At 43.1% G+C, this 14,882-nt stretch overlaps 1 protein-coding gene across 7 annotated transcripts in view; it reads right to left on the bottom strand.

Moving 5' to 3' along the window:
- The window catches only part of PPP4R1 (protein phosphatase 4 regulatory subunit 1), a 79,136-nt gene that overhangs the window by 53,232 nt on the left and 11,022 nt on the right, over window positions 1–14,882 (bottom strand). For 3 of the 7 annotated variants that reach the window (XM_068147611.1, XM_068147610.1, XM_068147609.1), the window contains 2 exons: window positions 10,560–10,695; window positions 2,399–2,505 (listed from right to left, as the gene is read on the bottom strand). In XM_068147611.1, the coding sequence (XP_068003712.1) occupies window positions 2,399–2,505; window positions 10,560–10,695 (243 nt within the window). Of the gene's footprint in view, window positions 1–2,398; window positions 2,506–6,260; window positions 6,304–10,559; window positions 10,696–14,882 lie in introns of those variants that run through there. The other 4 variants (XM_068147613.1, XM_068147612.1, XM_068147615.1 and 1 more) reach the window with 3 other exon arrangements.

The following is a 14,882-nucleotide window of genomic DNA, read 5'->3' on the forward strand; positions in this document are numbered from 1 at the left end:
TGGAAGCGAGGTGGGGGTTGGTCTATTCTCCCAAGCAGCAAGTGACAGGGCAAGAGGAAACAGCTTCAAATTGCACCAGGGGAGGTTTAGGTTGGACAGTAGGAAAAACTTCTTCACTGGAAGAGTTGTTAAGCCCTGAAACAGGCTGCCCAGGGAAGTGGGGGAGTCACCATCCCTGGAAGTGTTCAAAAAACACATAGGTGTGGAACTGAGGGAAATGGTTTAGTGGTGGACTTGGCAGTGCTGACTTAACCACTGGACTCAATGATCTTGAGATCTTTTCCAGTCTTAATGATTCTATGGTTTTCCCCTGGACCTATCTGTCCAAACTTGAAGATTCAGAAAGTTTCTGATGCTCGAAACTGTTAACATGGTCACACAAACAAGCACTGTACATACAGATTTCAGAAGCAGAGCTTTGCTAGGAAAGCTCTCTAGAAAGCCCTAGTGTGCCACTGTTCTCAAATAAAGACACATTCAATCCAAAATGAATAATGAGACTTTTCTTTTCCCCCCCTCTTAAAGAAGCCTTGGAGAGGCACTCAATACAATTATGTAATGCTTACAACTGGCTATTTTTCCCGGCTAAACAAGGGAAAGCAGTCCCTCAGAAAAGTATAAATGTGCATAATGGTTTTAAACTAAAAGAGGGGAGGTTAGACTAGATTGAAGAAAAAAAAATAAATCACAGAGTGTTAGGAGTTGGAAGTGACCTCCAGAGATCATCTAGTCTAAGCCCCCAGCCAGAGCAGGATCACCTAAAAATAGGTCAGACATGAACACATCCAGGCAGGCTTTGAACGGCCAGAGGAGACTCCACCACCTCCCCGGGCAGCCTGTTCCAGTGTTTTGTCACCCTCATCGTGAGAAATTTTCCTATGTTCACGTGGAAACTCCTATGCTCCAGCCTGCACCTTGCCCTGTCATTGGACATCACTGAGAAGAGCCTGGCTGTGTTCTCCTCACACTCATCCCTCACATATCAGTTTCCTCCAGGCTACAAAGCTCCTGTTCCCTCAGCCTTTCCTCATAAGGGAGATGTTCCACTCCCTTAATCATCTTTGTGGCTCTCTGCTGGACTCTTTCAAGCAGTTCCCTGAGGTCCTTCTTGAACTAACTGACCCAGAAAATTTTTCCTTCTGACTGATATTGGTTGCACAAAGAGGTGGTAGAAGCCCCTTCCCTGGAACCATTCCAGGTCAGGTTGTTTGGGCCTCCAGGCAACCTGACCTAGTCAAAGGTATCCCTGCTGACTGCAATGGTGTTGGACTGGATGAGCTTTAAGGGTCCCTTGCATTCTATGATGTTAAACTGAGACAGTAACCACAGAGGAATAGCAACGAGCAGGATATTTTTTTCACTTTTGCAAAGCATTACCTCCTGCCATTCCAGAGGAAGGGAGAAAAACTAGCAGGCATTAAGCAGAAGAAAGATCTTCTTCTCATACAAGATTTAAAAGAAGTTCCTCTTCACAGCACTCCTACAGTGACAGAAGACTGAACTTCAGACCTCCTCCAATGTTGTGCTGCTAAAACTCTCCTTCCTCCTGGTGCTTCAACTGTATGCTAGATCACAGAATGTTAGGGGTTGCAAGGAACCTCTAGAGATCATCAGGTCCAAACACCCCTGCCAAAGCAGGATCATCTAGGGCAGGGTTACACAGGAACACATCCAGAAAAGGAGACTCCACAACCTCTCTGGACAGCCTGTTCCAGTGCTCCATCACCCTCACAGTGAAGAAGTTTCTCCTCATGTTGAGGTGGAACTTCCTGTGTTCTAGCTTATAGCCAAGCCTTTAATTCTTTCTAGAGCATCTTCAACCTGGAATTTTGTTGCACCATTTTTCCCTTCATTCCCAACATCTAGCAACCTCTGTTCACTAGTAAAAGCCCCTCTGTATGAAGAGCCCTCCTACTCATTACTTCTATCTGCATCTTGCTCACCAGTTACTGCTGCCTCTCTTCAGCTTCTCAACTGATTGTCCAAAAGGGACCAAGGTAACCACTTCAGCATTTAAATTCTCCCCAAATTAACAAGTTTTCCACAGATATTTTGCTAGATTGTTAGCAAGGCAATAAATTAACCTTTATCTACAAACCTGAATTCATCATGAAGATCTGCTGGGCAGTCAAAGCACATTAGAAATGTGATTCAAAATTTACTGGTGAGAAGGGTTAATCCTACATTTTGAAGGGATGTTGAGGAAAATAGGCAGGAAAAAGTCATCTTTGGGGCAGTGACTTAGCAAAATGACATTTTGACAGTATTTTATTGCATTGGCAGCAGCCTGGTTTGAATATTGAAGATGAGAAAGAACATAATTGGTCCTGTGCTGAACACAGGGTCAACAATTCTACTTTGCCCTTGTTAGCCCAGTAGAATGTTTATGGCTACCTACCTGAATCATCAGCTAATCTGCTGATTCTCTCCAGCACAGCAATACAATCTCTCTCATCATCACTGACTTCCTTCAAAGTGTCCAGCAAACTTCGAGCCACCATTTGCCTAGTTCAAAAAACAAAACAGAATAATTTAAAACCAGCATTACTTGTGTCCAGAAATACAAAGACATCAAAATAAGGGGGGAAAAAAAATGTGCAATTAGACAAAATCCTTAAACCAAACAGGAAACTTGTACACAGAGTCACTTTTCACTCAGGAAATTTAGTTAGTCCTGCTTTGGGAATTCTTAATTCTGATACCTGGTGTGATCCTGAAGAACTGTTCACTTTAAATGTAAAAGGAGAAGGGTAAAAGAAACCAGCTACAAAGATAAAAAATAGGAATCATCTGTCAAGTGGGTGAAGAGGAACTCAATGTTAAGAAGTCAGCGTTAGGCTTTTGCCCTCACCCCTGAATTTCCAAACTTCTTCTACATGAAGCAGGACAACACTGCTGTTGTCAGAACAGTTCTGAAGAGAATTCTGGAAGTATTTCACAGAAGCATGAGCACTCAGCTCAAGATTTCCACACCAATGGTGACTTTTGGAAGATAAACTCCAAATTGGGCAACAAAGCTGGTGAAGGACATAAAGCACAAGTCTTGTGAAAAGCAGCAAAGGGATATGGGGTTGTTTAGCCTGGAGAAAGGGAGGCTGAGGGGAGACCTTCTGGCTCTCTACAACTACCTGAACGGAGGTAGAAGTGAGGTGAGGTTTGGTCTCTTCTCCCAAGTAGTTGACAGCACAAGAGGGAACAGCCTCAGGTTGCATCAGGGAAGGTTTAGGTGGACATGAGAAAAAATTCTTTATTGAATAAGTGTTTAAGCCCTGGAATAGGCTGCCCACAGAATTGATGGAATCACTGTCACTGGAAGTGTTCACACAGCTCTTTTAAGATGGCCAAGGTATTAGGCCCAGCCAACATGGATGGATATAGGAAGGTCCTGCCTGACCAACCTGATCTCCTCTATGATCAGGTGACCACCTGGTGGATGTGGGGCAGGCTGCGGATGTGGTCTACCTGGACTTCAGCAAGGCCTTTGACACCATCCCCCATAGCAAACTCCTGGCCAAGCTGTCAGCCCATGGCTTGGACGGGAGCACACTGCATTGGGTTAGGAACTGGCTGGATGGCCGAGCCCAGAGAGTGGTGGTGAATGGTGCCACATCCAGCTGGTGGCCAGTCACTAGTGGTATGCCCCAGGGATCAGTGCTGGGCCCCATCCTCTTTAACATCTTTATTGATGATCTGGATGAGGGCATTGAGTCCATCATCAGTAAATTTGCTGATGACACCAAGCTGGGGGCAGGAGTTGATCTGCTGGAGGGTAGAGAGGCTCTGCAGAGGGACCTCGAGAGGCTGGACAGATGGGCAGAGTCCAACGGCATGAGATTGAACACATCCAAGTGCCGGGTTCTGCACATTGGCCACAACAACCCCATGCAGTGCTACAGGCTGGGGTCAGAGTGGCTGGAGAGCAGCCAGGCAGAGAGGGACCTGGGGGTGCTGGTTGATGGTAGGATGAACATGAGCCTGCAGTGTGCCGAGGCAGCCAAAAGGGCCAATGGCATCCTGGCCTGCATCAGGAACAGTGTGGCCAGCAGGAGCAGGGAGGTCATTCTGCCCCTGTACACTGCACTGGTTAGGCCACACCTCGAGTACTGTGTCCAGTTCTGGGGCCCTCAGTTTAGGAAGGATGTTAACTTGCTGGAACATTTCCAGAGAAGGGCAACAAAGTTGGTGAGGGGTTTGGAACACAAGCCCTATGAGGAGAGGCTGAGGGAGCTAGAGTTGCTTGGCCTGGAGAAGAGAAGGCTCAGGGAAGACCTTATTGCTCCCTACAACTACCTGAAGGGAGGGAGGTTGTAGACAGGTGGGGGCTGGTCTCTTCTCCCAGGCAATCAGCACCAGAACAAGAGGATAGTCTCAAGTTGCACCAGGGAAGGTTCAGACTGGACGTTAGGAAGAAGTTCTACACAGAGAGAGTGATTGCCCATTGGAATGTGCTGCCCAGGGAGGTGGTGGAGTCACCATCATTGGAGGTGTTTAGGAGGAGACTTGATGGAGTGCTTGGTTGCATGGTTTAGTTGGTGTTGGATGATAGGTTGGACATGATGATCTTGAAAGTCTCTTCCAACCTGGTTTATTCTATTCTAAAAACATGTAGATGTGGTGCTGAGGGACACTGTATAGTGGTGGACCTGGCAGTCTGCGTTAGTGGTTGGATTCCAAGAGTTTGAAGGTCTTTTCCAACCTTAATGACTCTGATTCTATAGAGAGGAATGGGCAGATTCTGTGAAAATAAAATGTACTATTCCATCTGTGCCTGGGACATACATTAACCCCCAACCAACCTGAGACACACAGGTTAGATGCAGCTTTTTGAGCAACCTGGTCTAGTAGGAAGTGTCCCTGCTCATGGTAGGGGGGTTAGAACTAGATGATCCTTCCAACCCAAACCTTTCTATGATTAAGCAAAACAGAAAGTGAAACATTAATATGAATCATGTGAAGATATTTTTCTAAGCATAAACTTGTCAGTGATAGGAAAAAGTCAAATGTGGGGTTTTGTCCTCTAAGGTTCTGTTACAAAGTCATGCCCGCCCATCAGTTACCCAGAGAGCCCTAAACACTGAGCAGACAAACTTCCTCCACAATAACAACCTGCAATGGCATACCTTTTTTTTCCCTCACCCTTTTGAACAACATGGGTTGCACATCAGTTCAGTGGGCAAGTAGGATTATCTCAACAGTGGAAAAGGCCAAGGAACAGTGTCCAACACACTGTTAGCTCTTGTGCTGCCCCAGAGCAATTCATCAACATGCTGAAGCAGCAAGGGTCAAGTGTCAGATATTTCCAGAACAGACAGACACTCTGTTAGGATGCAGATAGAAGCACTGTTAGCAAACAGCAGTGCTGTAGACAAGATGCATGTCTGATGTGAAGGATCTGGAGAACAGGTCTTATGAGGAGTTGCTGAGAAAACTAGAGTTGTTTAGCCTGGGGAAAAAAAAAATGAAGGGAGACCTTCTTGCTCTCTACAACTCCCTAAAAAAAGGTTGTAGTGAGATAGGGGTGGATCTCTTCTCCCTAGGACCAACTGACAGGATGAGAGGAAATGGCCTCAAACTGCACCAAGGGAGGTTTATGTTGGATATTAGAAAAAACTTCTCCAGTGTCAAGTCCTGGAGTAGGCTGCCCAGGGAGGTGGTTGAATCCCCATCCCTCAAGGTATTTAAAAGGCACAGAGATGTGGTGCTGAGGGCCATGGTTTAGCACCAGCCTTGACAGAGTTAGATAAGGGTTAGACTCGATCTTGAAGGCCTTTTGCAATCAAAATTATTAGACTCTTCTAAGAGCAGAAGCACAGCTGAAGTCAATTGTCTTTGCTGCAAACAGTGAATGTAAGCAATGGCCACAAACTGGTAAGAAACAGATGGGAACATCCTAGTGTAAGAGGGAAGCTTAAGAACTTTACAGCTCTCAGCAATCAGAGAAACACAGTATGTTACCAGGAATTCCCAAAGCTAAGCAGACATTTCTGTTTTCTCACACTGAAAATCAAACTTAAATGTTTCACACTGGCCACTAGCAACACAATCTTAAAGTGTTTTGACATGCAGATGAACAAAACCCTCCAAAAAAAACCACCAAAAACCAACCCTGCAAAAATTGTCTGCTTTTGACAGATTTCCTCTCCCTCATTCTTTACAACTTGGTAAAAGTGCAACATCTCTCAACAGAGTCCTTGGTATTCAGTTGAAAACTCAGCTATCAGAATACTAATGGAGGGAAACAGACTGTGTGACACACTAACCTAGAAGCAGAGTTGACTTGGTCTTTTAAAGGGCTGGACACCTCTGAAAAGAGAAGAGGAACAGATGAAGCATATGTCACAAACCAGCCTGCCTGGATGTGTGTCTCCTACATGCTTAAATGTCATCTTGGGAAATGAGAGACAAGTCATGAGACCCACTGAGTTGATCTGAGCACATGAGGAACCACAATAAAAAGCACTACATCCCAGCTGGCTCCTGGGGACTGAGGAATTGCACCCTACGGTGCTGAGAGCTTTGGGCATCTCCTCACAGAGTGAGCTTTGTTAGCAACATCCTGAACTGTGGTAGCTGGATCCCACAGCAAGTCTTTGCTAACTCCTGTGAGTTAGATGGTTATGTAGAAGCAGCCATCCAGTAAATTGAAGGCTACAAACCTTCTGCTCAAGAGCCAGAGATGAATACACAAATCCTAACCTGATCCAGATATGACACATTTATTAAATCCACTCAAAGCTAAGAAGGGATATTCAGCTTCTTCCCTGGACTAAATGTGGAAGATGGCCTCCACCTGCATCCAGGTGGTACTGCCTTCTTTGGCTCAGCAAGGAATCAATGGATCTACTTTGGCATTCCGAGATTCTGCTAAGAAGCACCACAACAAAAGGCAGTGGGGCAAGCTAAGCTAGCTTTAGAAAGACTAACTGGGAAGCTAACCAATAATGACAGGGTAAACTCTTAAATCCATCCATCCAGTGTTATGGAAGGTTACATTCACTTATCTCATAGAACCACAGAACAGTTTGAGTTGGAAGTGACCTTAGACACCTCAGGAACTTTAGATACCTTGCCCAACTCCTCTGCCATGGGCAGGGACATCTTTCACTAGACCAGGTTACTCAAAGCCCCATCCAACTTGGCCTTGAACACTTACAGGGATTGGGCATCTACAACTTCCCTGGGCAAACTGTTCCTGTGAGTGTTTCAGCATCTTCAGACAAATTTCTTCCTAATCTTTAAGCCAAATCTCTCTTCTTTCAGTTAAAACCATTACCCCTTACTCCTATCCCCATGTCATTGTAAAAAGTCCCTCTCCAGCTTTCTGGTAGGCCCCATGTAAGTACTAGAGGGCTGCAATAAGGGCTCTCCAGGGCCTTCTTTTCATAGAGGAGGTGTTCCAGCCCTCTGATAATTTTTGTGGCCTCCTTTGGACCAGCTCTAGCAGGCCTATATAGCCAAACAATTCAAGCACTGGGTTGAGTTACAAAAAGCCTAGATGATTCCACGTTGAGGTCAGGAATCAGACAACCACATCAAAATAATTAATTGTCATGTGTGGCACAGCTTCCATTCTGACATCAATCTCTCTTTCATCTTGAGTGCAGAAAGCAAGAAGGCTACCTTCTACAGACCATACCTGTGCCAGGAAGTCAGTTACTCAGAAGGCTTTGGGTCAAATCTTCACTTACACTGTAAGTGCTATTCCCTCTTTGAAATCCAACATCTCCTCAGCTTGTGCTGAGTGGTGCTCTACAAATATTTAGAAGTTAAACTATTTCAAAAGACATCAGGTATTCTCCCAAGGGACAAGCCTTCTGAAGTACTTCTTTGCAAGAAGCATGGCAAGAGGACAGATTAAAAATATCTACATCCATATGTAGATACAGTCTTGAGAGCCAAGACTGAACACAGTGATGAATGAGAGTCTGCTGCCAAGATCTGCTTTGCTTTGAAGAGAAGGGGCAAAAAAATTCCCCACAAAGTAGGCCGATAAAAGGAAGGCTCTGCTGTTCAGGAACAGCCTCACTCCTCAAACATCTGTTGGTGAGCAATATTTACTTCTGAGCCTTCTTAATGAGGAATGGAAGTAAGTTAACAGCAATAAAGCTTAGGAAAAATCCACAAAGGATTTTTAAAATGAGAAGAGACAAAAGCTCTGCTCCAGTCTGTGCCAGCAATAGCTTTTTTAAAGCAAACAGCAATAAAAGGGAATCCTCATCCATGCAGGCACACGCACCAGCACTACAAGACACAAGGAGACCTTGTCTCAGGATGATGGGCTTGGCTTTCTGCTTGACACCTATTCTTGCTACAATATGATATTGCACTACAAAGACATATGCTAGAGGTGCCTCTCAAACCTGGTCTGGAGGCTGCTTCCTCCTTAATAAAACCAGAACCACAGTCCTCTTTGCCTCGGTTTTCAGGCACAAGAGGGGTCATTTATTGTACTATTTGTCAGGTTCCACTCCATGCTCACGGACTATGACAGTATCCATGGTGCTGATTACCAACCCTTCAAACAGTGAGGACGAAGACCATAACCTGCCAAAAACTGTCACACAGCAATTCCTTCCACCATTTGGGAAGGAATCCCTACCTCAATCTCTTTTTCAGTTCATCCTGTCAAAAACCATACATATTTAAAGGAAGCAACACTTGCTATCTGCAGGTTCCAAGCCTGATCTACTGAATTTTCTAGGATACAGACACAGATCCATTTTTATCTCAGAGCAACTGGCTTTGGCCTTCAGATATTAGCTGAGAAATCTTCAGTGCTGAAAGAATCCACCCAATCTAATAAACTACACTTAATAAACTGGGTGTGATTAATACTAAAGAGATGGAGATTAAATTACATTTAGAGTGCCTATTCTTACATTTCCCCCTACGAAATGCTCCAGTTCATCTGTATCCCAACATTTCTCTGGTTATTCCTGAGACTAACTATTGCTGAATCATCAAAAACTGCTGCAACAGTTGCTCACTATCACTTACAGTGATGTAACTGCTACTCAGAGTTGTATCACTAATGGCTATCATATGGTATTTCCTCTGTTTTCTTATGCTACGTAACACAGTGAGCCTACAAAGAGCACTATAATTAAGCAACATGTTTACACCAGCAAGAAAAACCCCAAACAAATAAACCCCAGGGAGAACTGTGGTTACTCTACCCACCTTCCCCTGCAAAAAAACAAGATGCATAAAGCTGGACAGCATTATCCACACGATTTCAAGCTTGTGCATGCCCCATACCCTCTGCAATCCATACTCAGACTCAAGAGACTCAGAGAGACAGCTGTTTCTTAAACAGCTAAGTAAAATATTGGGACCACTATTCTTGTTTAAATTTCAAGGCACACAACTGGAGTTTCTGAGTTCCTTTTATTACACTACTGTCACCTATATTCCTCAAGGTTTCTCTTCACTCCTTTCCCATGAAAAGGCAAACACACAAAAATTAGAAACTCAAATTGCAGATTTCACCTCAAACTGTGAAATACAACAAAGAGGATTTAAGGAACACAGAGAGCTTTAAAATCAGGCATTTCAGAACTGTTTCTGCAGGTTATCATAAGAGAAACCATTTGATCATTGCTAGCTTCAGTTCAATCAGAATGAACACCTTGCAAACCAGGGTATATTCATGTACGTGGTATGGAATTTTAAGTACACTTCACATGATTGCAGTTAAGCGCAGGGCTAAATCCTCACAGGGCTCAGGTCACGACCACAAAAACAGAGGCTAAGCTACAGGGTGGTTGTTCATAGACTTATCTTCTGCATACTGGAAGAGCTCAACATAAAAGCAAATGCCCTTTATTAAAGACTTACTTGCAGCCCAAACTAAACTATGTTAAAATAAAACACTCAGAAACCCACAACCTTAACATGCTGTATACATATCTGTGATCTTGTAACTGTTTGTAAGTAAAACAAATGCTGGGGTTTAATTGCTCCATTCCACTGCAGTATGTCTGCATGCAGAGGATGGGCTGGGGTTGTGTGTCTGAATATGCTACAATATCTGTGCTTTCAAATTAAACAATGAGCTCAGTGGCATCACAGAAATAAAAAGGGGCAAATACAGACCACAGTATTAAGTGGGCAAAGTCATTATCAATAATCAGAAGCAGCAATACCCAAACTGTCAACTGTGGATGCAGGTGATCATGCAGAACGCTTTTTGGGCTTCAAGTCATTTTCCACACAGAGTTATGGATAGTTTACTCTTATCCTCCTGTCCTGTGTCAACAGGAGCTTACCATCCACAAAACACATAAAAGGATGTGGTACAATTAACAAAAAAGTTCAAGAAGTCCCGAAATACAGCTGCGTAAATGGTAAGCAAATGTTTTTCTCTTACTGGTATTTTGCTCTCTGAGTAGGAGGAGTGTAAGTAAACAAGAGGAAGAGTGGAAACTGAAGAGTTTTATCAAGTTGTTGTTTTGTTTGGGGTTTTTTTGTTAAATTATTTGTATTTCATGAAAATTAACTGCAATTAGGTTGGAATCAGATGGATACCATTAGGCAGGCAGGACATGTAAAAAGCGTACCTGTTAAATATGTTCTCACTTGCAGCGTACTTGTCCAGTCTTCCCAAAGGCGTCAACATTTCATCTTGTGAGACAAAGTCCAGGGCTGAAGGTATAATAATCACATCAGACTCTGAGCTGTAGTCATCCACACCAACTAGCAGAGACATCAGAAATATTCCTTATAATCACAGTAATTTAACACTAAAATGATGTCTGTTGCTGGTCTGAAATACAGAAGTCTAGGCAAGGTCCCATGACATGTTTACCAACTGCACTACGTCATTCCCCTTCTCCCCTCAGCTTGCCCCAGCTCCCATTAAGCCTTTTCTGACAATGTAAAAATTCCCTAAATTCCCAAATGTGTTTCACTAAACACCCTAGTTTCAGGATATTTTTAGCTAACAATATTTTTACATCTTTACATCAAGCAAATGCCTTTTAGTAAGTCTGAAGTCAACTTTTTGAAGACACACAGACTAATATCATAGACTTGGTCAGCCCTGAGAGAGAGTTAACACCACCCAACAGAACACAAATCCACCTTTTTTTCAAAGAAAAATCTAAATTAAGCATGTTAGAAAGTTCAGATCTGTGTAGCTCTATCCAACTATCAAACAGAATAGGCACAATTCACCTACTGTATAGTTATTAACTAGTGCATCAATATGGAACTTCATCTGAAGACACTTTTATCAACATGGAACCACAGCAAAGTGTAAAAAAAGAGTCCAACCCTGCTCTGCAGAGCTGCCTGAAGAATTCAGATTTTGACTACCCCCTTTTTTAGCTTACAAATGCCCTCTAAAGTGCTCAAAAACACAGCTCCATTACAAAACAAGCACACACTTTAGCCTACAAATGCAACCACACATTGACAAGAACTCTCCCAGGCTACCTGCTTTGCTCCTGCAAACTCCAGAACACTACAACTATCTTTCAGTCCAGCCACGTTTCCCTGAAAAGCCTTTTGAGAACTGGCAAATAGAGATGGATGTTTGACTTTAACTTGCCCCAAATACAGTTCACCAACAGTTTAACCACCCTTCATCTAAAATGCATGAAAACACCCTTGGCATTATTCCATAAGCAAAGTCATTTTGATATTCCCTACACTTGGAGAAGCTTTAACTCAATACTGCCTCCTCAGCCCTTCCCTGCTTTCCACCCAACTTGGGAGCACTTGGCCAAATCCCACAGAATCTTTCATAAATGTTACAAATGCAAAAAATCCACCCTTGAATACAAGTGTACCTGTTTGGGCTGGGAGAGAGCTACAGTTCTTTGCAATAGCTTGTATGGAGGTATTCTGGAGGCCCAACCCACTCAGAAGCAGCATGAGAAGCAGAAAAAACCTTGACATTGTGTGAGCGTTGCTCAGCAGGAATTAAAACATCCCTGTGTTATCAACACTAGTTTCTGCACAAGTCCAAACAATAGCAGCTACTACGAAGAAATTAAACTCTGTCCCAACCAAAACCAGTACAAATATTGGCTAGTTCAAAGGAAGAACTTCCAGACTTGCTCCCACTATTGGAATTTGGACTAGGCAACAGGGCCTCATGTTTGTTTCCTCTCCTGCTGCAAAAAAACTATTTTCTCCCCTCATTTTTTCCATTTCTACAAATCAGTACAAATAAGACTGAAGTAAACACTCAGAAGGCATCTAAGCAACATGACACCACTGAAAGCTACTGCAAGTGTAAAGTCTAAGTACCTCTTAATCTAGCCCCACACATTCACACCACCATGAGAAAGAAGCAGAGCTAAGAGACAGGGAGTGTCTGTGAAAACACTCTAGCCCAGCAGTTTAAAGTCACCAGTGGTGACAGAGGGAGGAGCAATTAGACTAGAGGAGAGTGTGAAATGCAATCACAGTGCCCCTCTTTTCTGCCCACGTAAGTGCTAAAGCAGAGTAAAACACATAAATGTATTCATTTAGCTAGATTTGGGATCTTGCAAACTACTTTTCCAAACTCTACTACCATCAAATGCAAGGCAATATCATTATGTTTCAACATCTGACAGTGACTGACCTGTTGTATGACACAAGCCATATCCCTCCTCCTCTCTGTACCTTCATCCTCCTGTCCAATCCTTTGTTTGGCTGGGTTTTGTAGCTGTTCACCTTTGTCTATCTACCTTGCATCTGGTCCACACTGTACCAAGAATGTATTAACACCCCCCCCACATTGTTCTCCTGCTTCCCTATGGTTCTCCTCTGTTTTATGGCAGGGATACAACAATTACCTGGCACAATTATTAACTAACATGGACCATACAGCAATCCTGCTGAGACAGACTATTCAGAGGTGCTTAGCCAACCATGGACGAGCTTGGCCAAGCATGTAACAACAAACTAGAGGTCCATGTGAAACACAGACCTCTGTAAAACCAGAGTCAGACTTCTCAACTGAGCTGATTTTTCAGCCTAGAAAAGGCTCAAAGGAGATCTTTGTGGCCTTTCAGTACTTAGAGGAGCCTATAAGAAATCTGTGGACCATATTTTTAGCAGGGCCTGTTGTGACAGGACAAGGGGTGATGGTTTTAAATTAAGGAGATTCAGACTAGATAGAAAGAAGAAATGGTTTACACTGAGGGTGGTGGAAACACTGTCCCAGGTTGCTCAGAGAGATGGTAAAAGCCCCATCCCTGGAAATATTCCAGCTCCCGTTGGACAGGATTTTGAGCAACCTGATCTAGTTGTAGATGCCCCCACTTACTGAGAGGTTGGAGTAGATGACCTTTAAAGGTCCCTTCAGGGGGTTACTCACTGTGGAGGGGTTGGACTCAATGACATTTCAAGCTGCCTACCAACCCAACCCATTCTCTGATTCTTTGATTCTACTACATATCTCATCTTCGTAGTATCTTTCACAAAGATCTTGCTCTTGTTGTGTCTTTTACAAACAGGTGCACAAGATCAGGCTCAAAAAATTAACAACTATTTATCTTTTATTTAATAATGCATGAACAACTCTTTCCCATAGACTGTTCAGTAGCAAGATCTATGTATTCTTTTTGCTCCCCTGTATTCGCTGTGGGTTTTATGGCAGAAACACCCGTCCTCATTTCGGCATAGAAACTCAGTAACAAGGCAACAGGTATTCTAAAAATGAGCAATCTTCATTCCTGAAAGCAACTTTAGAGTCAAGATTTCCAGCTAATATTACAGTTCCCTCATTTTTGCCTTGTTCATTTCCAAGATCTATTAAGAAGTCACTGTGACAGTTGCTACAGATGAATCTAGTAAGATAGAATAATTTTTATTCAGCTGTAGTACAAGCTATTTACTATGCTCTACATCAACTGTTTCCATAAGGACGTTCAGGTTAATACAGCCCTTACATGCAGGAAGGATTTCATTCTGTTCTGCTGTTCAAGCATGTAATTTTTCTGTTTAATTGTAAAGTAGAAATCCTATGAGCCCAAACATTTGGTATCATAATCACAGGAGAACAGCAGCAAGTTTCATTCTAAGTTACCATACTCTATGCTGTAAATTCAATGTACATTCAGACTTCTGCAGAAGCCAAGTTGAAGCCTCAGCCCTTCAATACTGTAGATGTAAATACACTCATTTCCATCTCATTTTCTCTAACAAATACCATTTTGCATCTCTGATGTTCAGTTCTCAGGGGCTTAAAAGACAGGATCAATCTTTTTATCCTGTTTCAACCAGATAAGAGGTGATGGTTTAAAATTAAGAGGGGAGATTTAGCCCAGAGAGAAGGAAGAAATGTGTTACAATGAAGGTGATGAGACACTAGCCCAGGTTGCACAGAGAGGCGTCAGATGGCCCATTCCTGGTATCATTCCAGGTGAGGTTGGAGAGGATTCTGAACAACCTGATCTAATTGAAGACATCCCTGGTCACTGCAGAAATGACTGGACTAGATGACCTTCAAAGGTCCCTTCTGACCCAAACCATTCTGTGATTCTAAAGATAAATCCACCTCAGCATGAGCATGGAAGCAGATTATCTACATTTATCCACAGTTAGGAACTCAGCTCTCTTGCCATTTCATAATGGACTATATATTCTAGCTTTGGTTCCACACCAACATCAACCACCTAAGCATCAGCCATGCTATTTCAGTTTCATTTGCTACCATGAATTCACTGAGCTGCTTCAGAAACAGCAACCAAGAGCTACTGTGAACCTTACAACATGTTTGGCATGCTGAATCCCACCACTCTTCCTGCTCCATCTAGGTATCCCTGACTAGTGATCACAAACCCCATTGTCAGAAGCCAGTTTTTCCAAGAGATGCTTAAAATCTATGATCTCTGTTTCCTGCTGTAGTCTTGAGACTAATGTAGGTAATGTAGGTAAATGTAGGT

This window comes from Melanerpes formicivorus, unplaced genomic scaffold, assembly GCF_026170545.1.
Source record: "Melanerpes formicivorus ecotype bairdi unplaced genomic scaffold, bMelFor1.0.p_v2 SCAF_15, whole genome shotgun sequence".
In the NCBI taxonomy this organism is placed as follows: domain Eukaryota; kingdom Metazoa; phylum Chordata; class Aves; order Piciformes; family Picidae; genus Melanerpes; species Melanerpes formicivorus.